Source organism: Oncorhynchus gorbuscha, linkage group LG17 (genome assembly GCF_021184085.1).
Source record: "Oncorhynchus gorbuscha isolate QuinsamMale2020 ecotype Even-year linkage group LG17, OgorEven_v1.0, whole genome shotgun sequence".
In the NCBI taxonomy this organism is placed as follows: Eukaryota; Metazoa; Chordata; class Actinopteri; order Salmoniformes; family Salmonidae; genus Oncorhynchus; species Oncorhynchus gorbuscha.
Window position 1 is genome coordinate 40,322,574 of NC_060189.1, and position 18,694 is coordinate 40,341,267.

The following is an 18,694-nucleotide window of genomic DNA, read 5'->3' on the forward strand; positions in this document are numbered from 1 at the left end:
ACTCAACGTCAACAAAACTAAGGAGATGATTGTGGAATTCGGGAAACAGCAGAGGGAACATCCCCCTATCCACGTCGATGGAACAGTAGTGGAGAGGGTAGTACGTTTTAAGTTCCTCGGTGTACACATCACAGACAAACTGAATTGGTCCACTCACACAGACAGCATCGTGAAGAAGGCGCAGCAGCGCCTCTTCAACCTCAGGAGGCTGAAGAAATTCGGCTTGTCACCAAAAGCACTCACAAACTTCTACAGATGCAAAATCGAGAGCATGCTGGCGGGCTGTATCACCGCCTGGTACGGCAACTGCTCCGCCCACAACCATAAGGCTCTCCAGAGGGTAGTGAGGTCTGCACAACGCATCACCCGGGGCAAACTACCTGCCCTCCAGGACACCTACACCACCCGATGTCACAGGAAGGCCATAAAGATCATCAAGGACAGCAACCACCCCGCTATCATCCAGAAGGCGAGGTCAGTACAGGTGCATCAAAGCTGGGACCGAGAGACTGAAAAACAGCTTCTATCTCAAGACCATCAGACTGTTAAACAGCCACCACTAACATTGAGTGGCTGCTGCCAACACACTGACTCAACTCCAGCCACTTTAATAATGGGAATTGATGGGAAATTATGTGAAATATATCACTAGCCACTTTAAGCAATCCTACCTAATATAATGTTCCCTACATTATTCATCTCATATGTATACGTATATACTGTACTCTATATCATCTACTGCATCCTTATGTAATACATGTATCACTAGCCACTTTAACTATGCCCCTTTGTTTACATACTCATCTCATATGTATATACTGCACTCAATACCATCTACTGTATCTTGCCTATGCCGCTCTGTACCATCACTCATTCATATATCTTTATGTACATATTCTTTATCCCCTTACACTTGTGTCTATAAGGTAGTAGTTTTGGAATTGTTAGCTAGATTACTTGTTGGTTATTACTGCATTGTCAGAACTAGAAGCACAAGCATTTCGCTACACTCGCACTAACATCTGCTAACCATGTGTGTGACAAATAAAATTAGATTTGATTGACAGTTATTTTGTGTTTCTTCCATTTGCGTACAATCGCACCAACTGTTGTCACTTTCTCACCAAGCTGCTTTCTCACCAAGCTGGGTCTTGTAGCCCATTCCAGCCTTGTGTAGGTCTACAATCTTGTCCCTGACATCCTTGGAGAGCTCTTTGGTCTTGGCCATGGTGGAGAGTTTGGAATCTGATTGATTGATTGCTTCTGTGGACAGGTGTCTTTTATACAGGTAACCAGATGAGATTAGGAGCACTCCCTTTAAGAGTGTGTTCTGAATCTCAGCTCGTCTCAGCTGTATGAAAGACATGTGGGAGCCAGAAATCTTTCTGATTGAGAGGGGGTAAAATACTTATTTCTCTCATTAAAATGCAAATCAACGTATAACATTTTTTACATGCGTTTTTCAGGATATTTGTTGCTGGTTTTCTGTCTCTCACTGTTCAAACAAACCTATTAAAATTATAGACTTCATTTCTTTGTCAGTGACGAAAAATCAGCAGGGGATCAAATACTTTTTTCCCTCACTGTATTTAATGAAGCTACCAGTTGAGGACGTGAGGTTTCTGTTTCTGATCACTTTTAGGTTATGTTAATGGACACTGCTTTTCTTTCAAAAACGAGCAGATTTCTAAGTGACTCCAGACATTTGAACGGTCGTGTATATCGATGGGTTTCCCCCATCTGTATGGGAGAAGGTGACTCGTCGGACTCAGGCGTGCCAGGAGTGCCCACTTTTTTCCCCCTGGCATTGCCACCTGTCACCTGGCACAGGTGGCACAGCTCACCTGGCACCGCAGGGCAGAAACAGACCCTGGCCTCTCGCCCGTGTCTGTCTCTGCCCGCTCCGCTGCCTGTTTTATGCCCGCTCACCGCATGTTTGGCTGGCTGTGTCCACTCCTGTCGCCATCCTGACTGACACACATACACACACCTGTGATGACTGGCACACAGGGCAGAATCCCAGATAGCCAGCCCAACACCAACACACCTCTAGACTTGTTATATATCATCCAACTCTCACTGGATGTCACAAGGTATTGGTGCTGTTTGTATGTTCGTGTGTGTGTTTGTGTGGTGTGTGTGTCTGCTCGTATGAATATGTGTATTGTATGTATGCGTCTGTAGTTTGGGGTCATTGGGCTGTGTTTTTTTTGCTGCAGTGCCCAGTGTGCTGTCTTTGATGTGAAGGGCTCTGTGAGTGAATTGCCGGGTGTGATGTGGGCTGGGTGTCATTGACAGTGCAGCTTGGTGAAACTGTGCCCATGTTTGTTCTGTCTGTCTGTCTACGGTCCTGTTCCATACATACCTAGGGGGGCCAGAGTTTGGCAGAGGCTCACCTTGGCTCCTCCTTGACTTTCAGTGGGCCACCATTTTAGAGAGTGCAGGATTCACTGTTCATTTCGGATTGTTTGTTTGTTTTACTTCTATTTATTGTTTAAACATATGTTTTCCATTCCAATAAAACCCTTTGACTTAAGTTGAATTGACAGATGGAGAGAGAGAGAAAAAAGAGCGGGATAATCAGGAAGCCAGTAGGCCAGCCTTGTGTGAGAGAGGCGGATGGAGGACGTAATGGAACAGAATTGTAGAGAGATGTCATTGTATTTCTTGCTCATAAGAAGTGGGGAGAGAGGGATACAGCCTGTAACACAGCCTGGTGGCTGTTGTTCCTGCGGCTCCATTAGAAAAGGCCAGTCATGCAGAAAAGCCCTGACTCACTGATTGATAAGGGGCTCAACTATACACAACACACACACATACATACGTGCACACAGACACGCATACACAAACACAGATGGATGCATGCACACAAAAACACACATCCCAGGGGCGCTGCTCCTCTCTAACTATCTCTCGCTCTCTCTCTCCCTCCCTCAGCTCTCTGATCTGTTCATCTCCTTCGACGTGAAACCCCAGGGCGCGGCGTCGCTGGCCCAGGTCCACAAGGCAGTGTTGCATGATGGTAGGACGGTGGCTGTGAAGGTCCAACACCCCAAGGTCCAGACACAGAGCTCCACGGACATCGTGGTCATGGAGGTAAAGCCTGTCTCTCTGTGTTCAATAACCGTCGACGTATCTTCTGACATATTACCTCGATCAATGGTCTCTCCATAATGTCTTTCTCTCGGTCTCCCTATTTTTTATTTTTTTTCTCCTCTATTTAACCAGGTAGGCTAGTTGAGAACAAGTTCTCATTTGCAACTGCGACCTGGCCAAGATAAAGCATAGCAGTGTGAACAGACAACACAGAGTTACACATGGAATAAACAATTAACAAGTCAATAACACAGTAGAAAAAATGGGCAGTCTATATACAATGTGTGCAAAAGGCATGAGGAGGTAGGCGAATAACACAATTTTGCAGATTAACACTGGAGTGATAAATGATCAGATGGTCATGTACAGGTAGAGATATTGGTGTGCAAAAGAGCAGAAAAATAAATAAATAAAAACAGTATAAAAACAGTATGGGAATGAGGTAGGTGAAAATGGGTGGGCTATTTTCCTATAGACTATGTACAGCTGCAGCGATCGGTTAGCTGCTCGGATAGCTGATATTTGAAGTTGGTGAGGGAGATAAAAGTCTCCAACTTCAGCGATTTTTGCAATTCTCTCTTTCTGTTTTCTCTCTGGCGTTGGAACTTTGGTTTTCCAAGATATGACTATTTGTCTCTGTCTCTTTGTCTCTCTGTCTCTCTCATACTGTCTCTCGTGTGTATTTGTGTGTGCATGTCTATGTGCATATATATGTATCGTGCGTACATGCGTGTTCCCCCTCTAGGTCCTGCTGAACATGGTCCACTGGCTGTTCCCAGAATTTGCCTTCATGTGGCTGGTGGAGGAGGCTAAGAAGAACATGCCTGTAGAGCTAGACTTTCTCAACGAGGGACGCAACGCTGAGAAGGTGGCGGTCATGCTCGCACACTTCCCCTGGCTCAAGGTACACACACACACACACACACACACACGTTGTTACTATATTTTTCCTTGTCGTCTATTTGTCTACTGTCTATTTCCCTATTCTTCTTTTAGCTTCGGTTGAATGTGGCTTGGTGTAACTGTCCAGAGAGCATGATTGATTAAGAGGAGCTACTATCGATCAGTGTAATAGTGAATGTTCGCAGAGAGATATGATGACTGTGTGTTTGTGTTTTGGGGAGGTGTGGAGGAAAACAATAGCAACTCCTCTAACAGTTGCGATCATGTTGTCATGCAATTGTGAAACATCCTCCCTTCCTCCATCCCTCTCCCTCTCTCAGGTACCTAAGATCCACTGGGACCTGTCTACCAGGCGGATCCTGACCATGGACTTTGCCGAGGGAGGCCAGGTCAACGACAGAGACTATATGAGGAGACACAGCATCGACGTCAATGAGGTACGACACCATGGCCGCATTCATTAAGTCACACCGGAGCAGCATTTTTTTGGGGGACGAACAGCGAAAATGAGCGTTTGTTATTGGGCAAATCCATGTAGTCCCTCCCTGTTTGTCTGTTTTCTTCTGTTTGGTGCATATCGAATATGAGCCATATCGTGAGCTAATCCTTACTTCTGTGTATTTCCCTGCATTTTCGTCCTCATTTTGGGAACGTGAGTGAGGCCCACAGTAAAAGGCCAGACTTGACTATTTACTATCGTCAATGCATACCGTTGTCAAACTACTTCAGAGAAAGAAACAGTGCAGGGAGAGAGAACAAATGAAGCTTCCTAGGCTGACGTCTTATACCGCCATCCTTTTCTTCCTCCCTCCCACCATCTATCCCCCCCCCATCACCAGATGAAGAGGGAATTAAAGAAATCTCTTTTTCATATAAAAGACTGTTCTCTGCAGATGGATTACATTTATTCTCGTTTGCCGCCTATTGTCGTGGCAGGAGCTCCGTGTCTGACGGAGTACTGTTTAACTCTGCTGCCGGCTACATTCAGGCCTGGGCAGCACATATTGGCAGGGGTGCGATACCGATCATTACACCTAGGCACAATAGTGGAACACAAAAGCCATGGGAGTCTGCGGAGAGCTGGCTAATACTGGGGAGGCGTGGCTGGAATCATAGGAGACTGGTTTGATAAATACCGTACAGTCAGACGTGTGTGTGTGTGTGTGTGTGTGCGTGTCTGGGGGAGGGATGCACTTGGGAGGGTTTGTGCGTGCACTTTTGACATCTGTTAACGTGTGTTGACTCCTCTGTCTGTTTGTGTTGATCGTTATGCATGCTTATACGCACCTGTCTGTGCGTGTGTGTGTGTCAGGGATGTTGCTTGTGTGGGCTTTTGACAAAATCAGCAGAGAGACACTAATGGTTTATTGATTGATAATAAAGTGTGCGTTATCACTGAGGTATTTGGCTGGGAGATTGCCGCTCTGCTCTTATTGTTTTTCTGTTACTGTGTGATGTCTTCCTGATAGGAAACAATAATTATCTTTATTTCCATCTCACTCTTGCTCTCTCTCTTTCTTCCATCTCTTTCTTTCCGTCTCTCTTTAGGTCGTTCTCTTCCTCTCCCCACTCTTTGTTTTTTTGAAATGTCTGGGAAAGAATGATAGACAGAGGAAGAAAGAGACAGGAAAAAGAGGAGACGTGTACATGACTGCTGCCCTCTGCTCACCCAAGCCACGGCTGCCAGTCAGGGCTCGAGAGTGTAACCATTTTAATCGCATATGCGCGTAAATATTTTGGTGTGCGACCTGGAATTTTAACTTGAGAGCACCAGTGTGCCGGGGAAATTTAAGGATTCAAGCTTTATTACCTAAAATATTGTGCACCTAAATTTATTTGGCGCACGCGTGCTCCTTGTAAAAAAAAAGTCAGCATAGAGCCCTGCCAGTATATTACATTGCAACAGCATGTTCCGCTGTGGGTGTGTTTCCGGGGGTGTGTGTGTTTCCGGGGGTGTGTGTGTGTTTCCGGGGGGGTGTGTGTGTGTGTTTCCGGGGGGTGTGTGTGTGTGTTTCCGGGGGTGTGTGTGTGTGTTTCCGGGGGTGTGTGTGTGTGTTTCCGGGGGGGTGTGTGTGTGTGTTTCCGGGGGTGTGTGTGTGTGTTTTCCGGGGGGGTGTGTGTGTGTTTCCGGGGGTGTGTGTGTGTTTCCGGGGGGGTGTGTGTGTGTTTCCGGGGGTGTGTGTGTGTGTTTCCGGGGTGTGTGTGTGTGTTTCCGGGGGGTGTGGGTGTGTGTGTGTGTTTCCGGGGGTGTGTGTGTGTGTGTGTGTGTGTGTGTGTGTGTGTGTGTTTCCGGGGGTGTGTGTGTGTGTTTCGGGGGTGTGTGTGTGTGTTTCCGGGGGTGTGTGTGTGTGTTTCCGGGGGTGTGTGTGTGTGTTTCCGGGGTGTGTGTGTGTGTTTCCGGGGGTGTGTGTGTGTGTTTCCGGGGGGTGTGTGTGTGTGTTTCGGGGGTGTGTGTGTGTGTTTTCCGGGGGTGTGTGTGTGTGTGTTTCCGGGGTGTGTGTGTGTGTGTTTCCGGGGTGGGTGTGTGTGTGTGTTTCCGGGGGTGTGTGTGTGTGTTTCCGGGGGTGTGTGTGTGTGTTTCCGGGGGTGTGGGTGTGTGTGTGTGTTTCCGGGGGTGTGTGTGTGTGTGTGTGTGTGTGTGTGTGTGTGTGTGTTTCCGGGGTGTGTGTGTGTGTGTTTCCGGGGTGTGTGTGTGTGTGTTTCCGGGGTGTGTGTGTGTGTTTCCGGGGGTGTGTGTGTGTTTCGGGGGTGTGTGTGTGTGTGTTTTTCCGGGGTGTGTGTGTGTGTGTGTTTTCCGGGGTGTGTGTGTGTGTTTTCCGGGGGTGTGTGTGTGTGTGTTTCGGGGTGTGTGTGTGTGTGTTTCCGGGGGTGTGTGTGTGTGTTTCCGGGGGTGTGTGTTTCCAGGGGGGTGTGTTTCCGGGGGTTTCAGTGTGTGCGGGGGTTGTGTGTGTTTCCGAGGGGTGTGTGTGTTTTCCGAGGGGTGTGTGTGTTTCCGAGGGGTGTGTGTGTTTCAGTGGGGGGTGTTTCAGTGTGTGTGGGGGTGTTTCAGTGTGTGTGGGTGTGTTTCAGTGTGTGTGGGTGTGTTTCAGTGTGTGTGGGTGTGTTTCAGTGAGTGTGTGTGTGTGGATGTGTTTCAGTGTGTGTGTGTGTGTGGATGTGTTTCAGTGTGTGGGTGTGTTTCAGTGTGTGTTTCAGTGTGTGTGGGTGGGTGTGTTTCCGGGTGTGTGTGGACAGGGTTAAAGCTCCATTCCAGTTCACACATGCTGATTATTTGGCTGATGATCTGCTGATTTAGTTTTATACATCTCTATTAAAATGAAACGTTTTGCTTACTTTTTATGTATCCAAATCAATAACGCCTCAATGTGCCCTCAACATGTACACATGGACACACACAAACACTTGCACTCACACACCCATATGCACACATTCTTTCAGATGTATATTTCAGTGCTGCACCTACAGCCTCAAAATACAGCCATTACTCTTCATAACAGTTAATTTCATGCCTTGCTTTACAGCAACAGAGAGGATGGGAGCGAGGGGGAGGGGGAGGGGGAAAGGGGGAGAAAAGAGAGAGGGAGAGACAAGTGAAAACAGGGTAAGAAATTGCAAGGAGGAGAGACTACAGTAGAGCGAAAGAACAGAGAGTGAGGGAGCAGAGATGGTGACACCTTCACTTTTTCCACATTTTGTTATGTTACAGCCTTATTCTAAAATGGATTACACTCTTTATTTATCTCATCAATCAACACACAATTTCTCATAATGACAAATCACGTTTTTAAATATCACATTTACATAAGTATTCAGACCCTTTACTCAGTACTTGGATGAACCACCTTTGGCACCGATTACAGCCTCGAGTCTTCTTGGGTATGACGCTACAAGATTGGCACACGTGTATTGCACAGCTATTTTCAGGTCTCGGGTACCTTACCCGTTTGTATACATGGCTAGCAAAATAAATTATTATTATTTAACGTTCAAACGGCTCTCCTGTGACGTAGGTATGTGCGACATGGGCCTAGTTTCCTGAAACGAGTCACAATTTTATGTGGTTTGAAATACTATCAACTTTTAGGATGCTGATGAAGGTGGCACCTTGACAAGACGGTATCTTCCTGTGCATTCTCGTTTTCTCAAGATGCAAGAAATGCTTAATTCTTCAGGAGTTAATATTGAGGCTGTGTGTGAGGTTATAGACCTTCTGTCAGTGTCCAGATTTCTGTTTCCATTTAACCCATCAGGAAGAGTAGGCCGCAGATCCCTTGACGTGCCATAGGCCTCTTCTAAATCCAGGCAAAGCGCACACACACGTATGCAGACACACACATTTTGTTATTCTATCATCATTGGCCCCTAAAAATGTATTTCTATTCAAAATCTTATTTCCACTAACACTTACCCTAACCCTAAATGAGGGAGAATTTTCCTTGTTTTACTATCCTTGTGGGGACTATAGGGGATTTTAGGTCTCCACATGGATAGAAGAACCCCGCTCTCCTGAGGGGTGAGGAGTGATTCTGCCTGCCTGCTGTGATGCTGTGCTCCATCTGGTAGACACTCAGACACGTTACTGTTGTTATTGATGCACTTATGAATACTGTTAGTCACACAGCTGTGTGTGTGTGTGTGTGTGTGTGTGTGTGTGTGTGTGTGTGTGTGTGTGTGTGTGTGTGTGTGTGTGTGTGTGTGTGTGTGTGTGTGTGTGTGTGTGTGTGTGTGTGTGTGTGTGTGTGTGTGTGTGTGTGTGTGCACATATATGCATGCATCTGGAGAGATACCCGTAACTCTGAAGTGGTGCTCATTGACTCACACTTATCAGACTGTATCTTCCTCCAGCTCTTTATAGTTTGATCAATAAAAGCCAGATAGGGAAGGAGAGAGTATGATTGAGAGCATAGATTACACAAATATTATTCGACTGATCATCAACACACACATACAAAGAAGATAGACTCCCAGGCATGAATCATACTGATCACACACACACGCCAGTGATGTTGTGTTCTAATGTGCCCCATAGTGTGTGTAGGAGGCCCAGGGATACCGTCAGTGTGAAAGATCAGTATGATTAATGTCTCGAGGTCTGTATCATTTAATTCTCTCTCTCTCGTAGTGTGTAGACAGTGAGTGATGAGTGTGTATGGTGACTCTATGCCTGATGACACACTCATTATTACTATGACATAAACACTATTGCTGTCAGCCACACTCTCCAATGATATGAAGAAGAATAGGAGGGTCTGGAGTAGGGACTGGGCAAGAGGCTGGGTGCAGATGTAGTGTTTGGATCTAGAATCATTGGGGTTCTGTGCGAAGTTCATGTTCAGTGCTGCTTTTAAATATAAGCACAAATGGGAGCAAATAGTTGTTTATTTGTAACACGACTTGTTTAAAGGGTTGGGGCGAGAACCCATGAGAGGTTGCAAAAGAGGACAGCAAGATAATGAGAAAGGAGAACTAGATGGGAGAAATGTTGTGAGAGAGAAAGTTTAGACAATTAAATTGCGAAACACCGAGAAGGAGATGGCGATAGAAGGAAAAAGGGGGATGGAAAATGAGAGAGTTGTGACAATGAGAGAGAGCACCCTGTCGAGAGGGTTCATCAGGCAGTGGCTAGCCAGGCTACGCTACATTATGCTAGCAACTCCGAGAGCCTGGCTGAGTGAGTGAGATTGAGAGGAGGACACTTAACTCTGTAAAATGCTGTTTCCCCAACTGTTAGTGGTATTAACCTACACAAGAGGAGGAGAGAGAACTGCTCATCTGTTCACTTTCCTCTGCATAGATCATTATACAATAAACAGAAGTGCGTGCACAAATACACATAGTACACACAGATTATGCAAAACTCTGCATCATCAGCATTCTTAACAGCGTAATATATGTCTTGGATATATTCGGCAAACTTTTGTCTCCCAAATCATCTCTGTGGTTGGAAAAATGAAAAGGTAAATCTGTTTATCCATGCCGTGCACGTCGGGGTCGAGTCCAGAGAAAAGTCTATTTGGTCCATCATTAATCTTTTGATTACACACACGGCGGCGACTCGCGCACACATGCCTGCCCACACACACACACACACACACACACACACACACACACACACACACACACACACACACACACACACACACACACACACACACACACACACACACACACACACACACACACACACACACACACACACAGATGCCAGGGCCAGTTAATAATTCTATCCATTCTCACCTGGCCGGACAGACTCATTTATTATGTCTAATAACGCTCACTATCAGCTAATGGCCGGGCCCGCCGCTACTGTGGCCCCGTACAGTGTGTCTTTGCGTGCATGGAGACAAAGATATACACTTTTTATGACGTCAGATAATTCTCTATCTATCCGGATTTAAAGTAAACTGTCTTTATGTGGGTTGCTTGCGAGGCAGTAGCCATCTGCAGTTTTCCAATTTTCAACCAAGTGCCGTGCAGAGTCTTTGTAATGATTTGATAGAAACAATGGTCTCCTCTTTCTAAATGACAAGCACAGTGCAGATGTTAAGACGGAATAAACTGGGGATTGTGTGTTTATAAACTGGGATTTGGAGAGAGAATATGACAATCCAGACTTGTAATCCCATGAGAGGAGTAGAGATTACAGACAACACAGATTAGGAGTGTCTGGAGGCACAACAACTTGCATCTGCTATATTGTTTCATCAGACACACTACACTGTCTTTGAGGAAACCGTGTCAAGCCATGGCTGTGTTTCTGACTGTGGGATGTCTTCTCAATTGACTATCTCTTTAAGCAGTATGTATTTTATTTTAAACTATGGGTATGTTAGCCCTGTGCTACAGACCTGTGCTACACTATGCCTGTGTTAGCGTTAGCATGGTCACTATGTTACAAAACTCAGCTAACCCAAACCATTGCCAGTGCCTTGACACACCACGTTAAGTGGATACTTTGGCGTAGCTGTACTGTATGCCTGCTGGAGTGGTAAGTCATTGGTGCTTTGACAGCGTTAGATAACCAGCCTAGAGAAGAGGGCGTAAAGGTATGCTACTGAATTCTTCTAAGAGAGCGCCATTAAACCTAAATGACCCACGTCACAGCACTGTACCCATAGCAATAGGCTCTGCCCCAAATGGCTGTGGTCAAAAGTAGTCCACTATATAGGGGATACGCTGCCATTTGGGATGCAACCATAGTAATTAAACCATAGTAATTCAATGAGTTGCAATGGAGGCACTTAATTTCTTTCAGCTTGTCGACTCGCAGTCTCGATGAGTCTCAGGGGTTTGTGTGTCAATGTGTCTGCATGCCATGCGCGCATGACTACCAGTCATGACATCACAATGCCCCATGTCAACTTGACCACCATTCAAAAGTTAGAATTACATATGATTCATATGTGAAAGCTGAGCTCTGCGTGTGGTTTGCCTGTGGATGTATACTGGGTCTTAGCTATTCAAACATTATTCATATTTAACGTCCTGGAAGCCTTTGGCTGGCTATTCAATCAGGCACCTCACTTATCAGCTGCTGGTTTCCCCTCACTGGGAGAGATGACTGAGAGAGCATGTACAGTTGAAGTCGGAAGTTTACATACACTTAGGTTGGAGTCATTAACTCGTTTTTCAACCACTGCCCAAATTTCTTAACAAACTATAGTTTTGGCAAGTCGGTAAGGACATATACTTTGTGCATGACACAAGTAATTTTTCCAACAATTGTTTACAGACAGATTATTTCACTTATGATTCACTGTATCACAATTCCAGTGGGTCAGAAGTTTACACACTAAGTTGACAGCTTGGAAAATTCCAGAAAATGATGTCATCGCTTTAGAAGCTTCTGATAGGCTAACTGACATCATTTGAGTCAAGGCCTACCTTCAAACTCAGTGCCTCTTTGCTTGACATCATGGGGAAATCAAAAGAAATCAGCCAAGACCTCAGAAAAAAATTGTAGACCTCCACAAGTCTGGTTCATCCTTGGGAGCAATTTCCAAACGCCTGATGGTACCACGCTCATCTGTACAAAAAATAGTACGCAAGTATAAACACCACACAGCCATCATACTGCTCAGGAAAGTGTTCTCTCTCCTAGAGATGAACATACGTTGGTGCGAAAAGTGCATATCAATCCCAGAACAACAGCAAAAGACCTTGTGAAGATGCTGGCGGAAACAGGTACAAAAGTATCTACAGTGCCTTGCGAAAGTATTCGCCCCCCTCGAACTTTGCGACCTTTTGCCACATTTCAGGCTTCAAACATAAAGATATGAAACTGTATTTATTTGTGAAGAATCAACAAGTGGGACACAATCATGAAGTGGAACGACATTTATTGGATATTTCAAACTTTTTTAACAAATCAAAAACTGAAAAATTGGGCGTGCAAAATTATTCAGCCCCTTTACTTTCAGTGCAGCAAACTCTCTCCAGAAGTTCAGTGAGGATCTCTGAATGATCCAATGTTGACCTAAATGACTAATGATGATAAATACAATCCACCTGTGTGTAATCAAGTCTCCGTATAAATGCACCTGCACTGTCATAGTCTCAGAGGTCCGTTAAAAGCGCAGAGAGCATCATGAAGAACAAGGAACACACCAGGCAGGTCCGAGATACTGTTATGAAGAAGTTTAAAGCCGGATTTGGATACAAAATGATTTCCCAAGCTTTGAACATCCCAAGGAGCACTGTGCAAGCAATAATATTGAAATGGAGGGAGTATCAGACCACTGCAAATCTACCAAGACCTGGCCGTCCCTCTAAACTTTCAGCTTATACAAGGAGAAGACTGATCAGAGATGCAGCCAAGAGGCCCATGATCACTCTGGATGAACTGCAGAGATCTACAGCTATGGTGGGAGACTCTGTCCATAGGACAACAATCAGTCGTATATTGCACAAATCTGGCCTTTATGGAAGAGTGGCAAGAAGAAAGCCATTTCTTAAAGATGTCCATAAAAAGTGTCGTTTAAAGTTTGCCACAAGCCACCTGGGAGACACACCAAACATGTGGAAGAAGGTGCTCAGGTCAGATGAAACCAAAATTGAACTTTTGGCAACAATGCAAAACGTTATGTTTGGCGTAAAAGCAACACAGCTCATCACCCTGAACACAACATCCCCACTGTCAAACATGGTGGTGGCAGCGGCATGGTTTGGGCCTGCTTTTCTTCAGCAGGGACAGGGAAGATGGTTAAAATTGATGAGAAGATGGATGGAGCCAACTGAAAACTGCTGTTTACAAATGCTCTCCATCCAACCTCACTGAGCTCGAGCTGTTTTGCAAGGAGGAATGGGAAAAAATGTCCGTCTCTCGATGTGCAAAACTGATAGACATACCCCAAGCGACTTACAGCTGTAATCGCAGCAAAAGGTGGCACTACAAAGTATTAACTTAAGGGGGCTGAATAATTTTGCACGCCCAATTTTTCAGTTTTTGATTTGTTAAAAAAGTTTGAAATATCCAATAAATGTCGTTCCACTTCATGATTGTGTCCCACTTGTTGATTCTTCACAAAGAAATAGTTTTATATCTTTGTTTGAAGCCTGAAATGTGGCAAAAGGTCGCAAAGTTCAAGGGGGCCAAATACTTTCGCAAGGCACTGTATATCCACAGTAAAACAAGACTTATATCAACATAACCTGAAAGGCTGCTCGGCAAGAAAGCCACGGCTCCAAAACTGCCATAAAAAATCCAGACTACGGTTTGCAATGTCCTCTGTTCTGATGAAACAATAATGTAACTGTTGGGCCATAATGACCATTGTTATGTTTGGAGGAAAAAGGAGGAGGCTTGCAAGCCGAAGAATACCATCCCAACCATGAAGCACGGGGGTGGCAGCATCATGTTGTGGGAGTGCTTTGCTGCCGGAGGGACTGGTGCTATTCACAAATAGATGGCATCATGAAGAAGGGAAAGTATGTGTATATATTAAAGCAGCATTTTAATACATCAGTCTGGAAGTTAAAGCTTGGTCGCAAATGAACAATGACCCCAAGCATACTTCCAAAGTTGTGGCAAAATGGCTTAAGGACAATAAAATCAAGGTACTGGAGTGGCCATCACACAGCCCTGACCTCAATCCCATAGAAGATTTGTGGGCAGAACTGAAAAAGCATGTGTGAGCAAGGAGGCCTACAAACCTGACTCAGTTACACCAGCTCAGGAGAAATGCCCCAAACTTATTGTGGGAAGCTTGTGGAAGGCTACCTGAAATGTTTGACCCAAGTGAAACAATTGAAAGGCAATGCTACCAAGTACTAATTCAGTGTATGTAAACTTCTGACCCACTGGAAATGTGATGAAAGAAACAAAAGCAGAAATAAATCAATCTCTACTATTATTCTGACATTTCACATTCTTAAAATAAAGTGGTGATCCTAACTGACCTATTCGAACTTGTAACCTTTGGAATCAGAGGCAGATGCTTACACCCATCCGCCATCCCCGTCAGTAACGCTTTAGCAAAATCATAACCTACTTGAAGGTAACAGCACTCATTGTTGCCCCTAGAGGCCGGTTTTCATGTCATCTCCTGACGTCCTCATACATGGATGGACGTCCAATACTGACTTGTATCACGGGTGACCTGGCTGCTTCATCAGGCATTCATATCCCAGGAGTGGGTGGAAGGTCCTATATATAGGAGGAGTGCTCAGTGTCATCACTTCCTGTAACCTGAAACAGGATGGGGATGTCACTGATTACGGCCCCTATATAGAGGACCTTCCACCCCCACCTGGGATATTAATGTGTGTGGCGTTTTCCTTTTTTATTTTTCATGAGTTCACCTCTAATACCAGCACCTCCAAAAAAGTACCTTGATGTGCGTATGTTCTTCAGCTTTGGTATAGGGGAACTCATGCATGCAGACATACTGACGCACAAACCTGCGCACAAACACCTGGTACACACAAGCCTTCGAGTGGACACGCTGAAAGCTCTCTTACAACTAGAGATGGGCACGGTTATTTGAATATTCCAACGGACGTTATTATTTGATTACATGCGAGAGTATTCATTTAAAAATGAACACAAAAATAGATCTTAGTGAAAAGGCTTTGTAATTAAAAATAAATATATATCTGTGACATTTCTACATACAAGGATAGAACAACAAGCAGAGTCTCTCACACGGTCACACACACAGTACCTGCGCTCTCACATGGTCACACACACAGTATCTGCGCTCTCGCATGGTCACACAGTATCTACACATCTGCATGGGTTAACTCAGGGTTGGCTTCACGCTGCTGGCTTATTGTTGCGGAAACAGACCCACTATGCTATTTACTTTCTATATCTACGTCATATCGCTAAGTCTACCATAACCCCCTAGAGTCGATGTCTGCGCCCCGTGGAAATCTAATTAGCATAATAAAAAAATCTAAAAATCTGTCAATTAATTATTATTTTTCTGTGTGTCTCAAATCACTGCATACGCCGATGTCCTGCTTCCGCAGCTATGGTGACAGAGCTAGGGGTCTTTCTCAGTATCTCAGATATAAGACACCGACACTTCAGAACAAACTTCACTTCCTTGATGTTTTTGGGGGGGACTATCTGTTGTTCCATGTATTGAATCTGTTATTCAATGCTTTTGTATGGGCTGATTGCAGGAAATCCCCCCCCCCAAAATAGTATTATGCTTACAACAAGTAGTAATGTATTATGCATGTTGACTTTAAGTGACACGCTTTCCAATTTTGTTTTTAGAAACAGGACAAGACCATTTGATTTAGCCTTTCATTAGCTTAAAGAGTCTTCTGATCCATGTTGCACCATCAGAAACACAGCAGTTTGCTGCCAAAGAACATGTAAAGTGTAAATAGTTTTTCTGGGTGCAGGTTTTCCTTTACCAGTTTTTATTGACTCCAGCACCCAAATATTGAGTCAAGCATGCCAATTATTGATTTGCCATTAGTATTGCCAGAAACATGCTAAATGCCTTGATGACTAGCATCTAATAGACTGTGTTAACATTTGCTATGGGATTTCCCCCAGCATGCTACAGTGTGTCAGCCTTAAAGAAGGACATGATTGCGATTTTACACTGCTAATTCTCCCTCTGGGTTCCCTCCTACTGACTTAGTTAGCCTCTTAGCATATTATCAGCCACTTGAGTTACTGTGAGGGGCAGGGGCGAGAAAAGGTGGGTTGGTTCTATCCTTGTGGAGACCTAAAATCCCCCAAATTCCCCACAAGGATAGTAAAAACAAGGAAAATGGTCCACGATGGGAAAATTTCCTACGTCCCCATGATGACATGGGCTATTTTAAGCGTAGAGGTTAGGTTTAGGAATAGGGTTACATTTAAGTCTCCACGAAGATAGAAAAACATTACGTGTATGTCTATTTCTTGGGTCTACTGTGATATGAGATTTGGATTATCTTTGTGCATGTGAGACTTCCCTCTCTCTCCCCAATGAAAAATGGAGTTCTAATTAATGGCCATTAGTAGATGCCTATTCCTTATCAGCTCTTTTGTTTGCTGTCTGTGTTCTTATTAACTGTGTGTGTGTGTGTGATTAATTATATGCAAGGCTCTCCAGACAGGTTGAATGGTGTATCAGAGGGACCCTAGCAGCATGGTGTCTTGTACAGCACAGACGTACACACAGGGGCCACTGTTTAACTCTGTGTGTTTGAGTGCGTGTCTGAACCTGTCCTGTGTCTGTAGTTTTTCAGCTCTCTGCAGGACGACAGCTGTGTGTGTGTCTGTTTCTTGGGTCTGCTGTGATATGACCCACAGTCTATCTGTGTGAGAGCGATTGAGAGACTCACTGGCTGCCACTGACGTCCTTCCCCCAGTCTTTCTCTCCTGTGATGTTACTATTTTTAGACTGATGATAAAAAGAGCTGTCCTGGGGGATCCCTGAGAAAGAATCCCCCCTTTTTATCAATTTTTTTTTCTTTCATCCCCCTCTGAGAAAGAACAGAGATACCTGGGGTTGTGTCGTGCTGCTTAGTCAATATGGTGTAAGTGTTTGACACACACATTTGAAATACTTTATTTGAATCCGCAAATTACATAACATTAAGATGGGTTCAACAATTCAAAGGTCTTGGATACAAGCAGCACCTTCTCTGCTACCTTGCCCATAATAGCTGAAATGGAGCAGTACTTTGCCAGTTGCTTTGCACTCGTCTTAGGCAGGCCTACAATCTGTAAACCGGATGCTATTTTTAGAACACTGAAAAAATGTGCACATTTACCTATATGCAACAAGGCCTAATTTATCATAAGCATTACAGATAACAAATCCAAATTGCTCAATTGCCTCATATATTGCAATAGATACAGTGGGGCAAAAAAGTATTTAGTCAGCCACCAATTGTGCAAGTTCTCCCACTTAAAAAGATGAGGCCTGTAATTTTCATCATAGGTATACTTCAACTATGACAGACAAAATGAGGAAAAAAAATCCAGAAAATCACATTGTAGGATTTTTAATGAATTTATTTGCAAATGATGGGGGAAAATAAGTATTTGGTTAATAACAAAAGTTTATCTCAATACTTTGTTATATAACCTTTGTTGGCAATGAGAGGTCATTGACTAAATACTTATTTTCCACCATCATTTGCAAATAAATTCATTAAAAATCCTACAATGTGATTTTCTGGATTTTTTTTCTTCTCATTTTGTCTGTTAGACATCTGCAGAGATCGCTGTCTAAGGTTCTTCAACAAATTTCTAAATAATGGTCTGAATACTTTTCAAAATGTGATATGATGGGGGTTTTTTGCAAACGTTTCTAACACTGTTTTTGCTTTGTCATTATGGGGTATTGTTTGTAAATCTTTTTTTAATATTATTTTTATGCTCCTGAATCAATTTTAGAATTGGGTTGTAATGTAAATAAATTAGGAAAAAGTAAAGGTGTCTGAATACTTCCCGAATGCACTGTATGGCCAGGACATCTGTTTGGTGAGCAGGCCTAAGCTTAATGATTCGATCAAACAAATATTTTTGCATATTTCCCTGAAGCTGAGAGGAGCAGGGATAACACTGTGCTGACAGGAATGCCCTTATCTCTCTTTCGTATTCTGCCCAATGACATGACACTTGTCAGCTCAGACACCTCATATTCTCTCTCTCCCACTCTGGCATGATGGGAAAATAAGTGTTTTACAGAGAAGGAGAGAGGGCAAGTAAGGTGAACAGAGGGGACTCTTGGCACTGCTCTGTAAACTCATTTTGTGCTCCATGGACATGCCCTTTAATCAATTACAAATATTTGTAGATGCTGCTGCCTCTCTTCTCTCCCTCCCCCTCTTTCTTTAATGAGTAGGGGCATGTGTACCAAAACGTTGGTGCTTTTTTGATACGATAACATGACAAACGGTCCGTTATTACAATTTGTTCAGTTCTTCTATCAAATGTGTCACACATTTTGGAAATCCACTAATGGAAAGGCGTTCCCAAAAACCAGTGGGCATTCGTTTAGATTTTTGCCAGACCTTGAAAGAGGTATCAAATGTTATTTGTCACATGCTTTGTAAACAGGTGTCGACTGACAGCGAAATGCCTACTCCTTTTTCAACCATGCAGAGTTAAAGAAAGTGACACAAGGAATAAATACACAGTGAATAACAATAACGTGTTGTAGCAGACTTAAGGGTGTGGGGTTTCCATGTCACCAAGTTCAATAACAAAACATGCACCAGTAGCACAAATATGATG

At 44.1% G+C, this 18,694-nt stretch overlaps 1 protein-coding gene across 1 annotated transcript in view; it reads left to right on the forward strand.

Annotated features, from left to right (window-relative positions):
• adck1 (aarF domain containing kinase 1) overlaps positions 1–18,694 on the forward strand; it is a 192,668-nt gene that overhangs the window by 118,220 nt on the left and 55,754 nt on the right. The window contains exons 5-7 of the mRNA XM_046308384.1: positions 2,938–3,096; positions 3,842–4,000; positions 4,320–4,436. Of these exons, the coding sequence (XP_046164340.1) occupies positions 2,938–3,096; positions 3,842–4,000; positions 4,320–4,436 (435 nt within the window). The remainder of the gene's footprint in view (positions 1–2,937; positions 3,097–3,841; positions 4,001–4,319; positions 4,437–18,694) is intronic.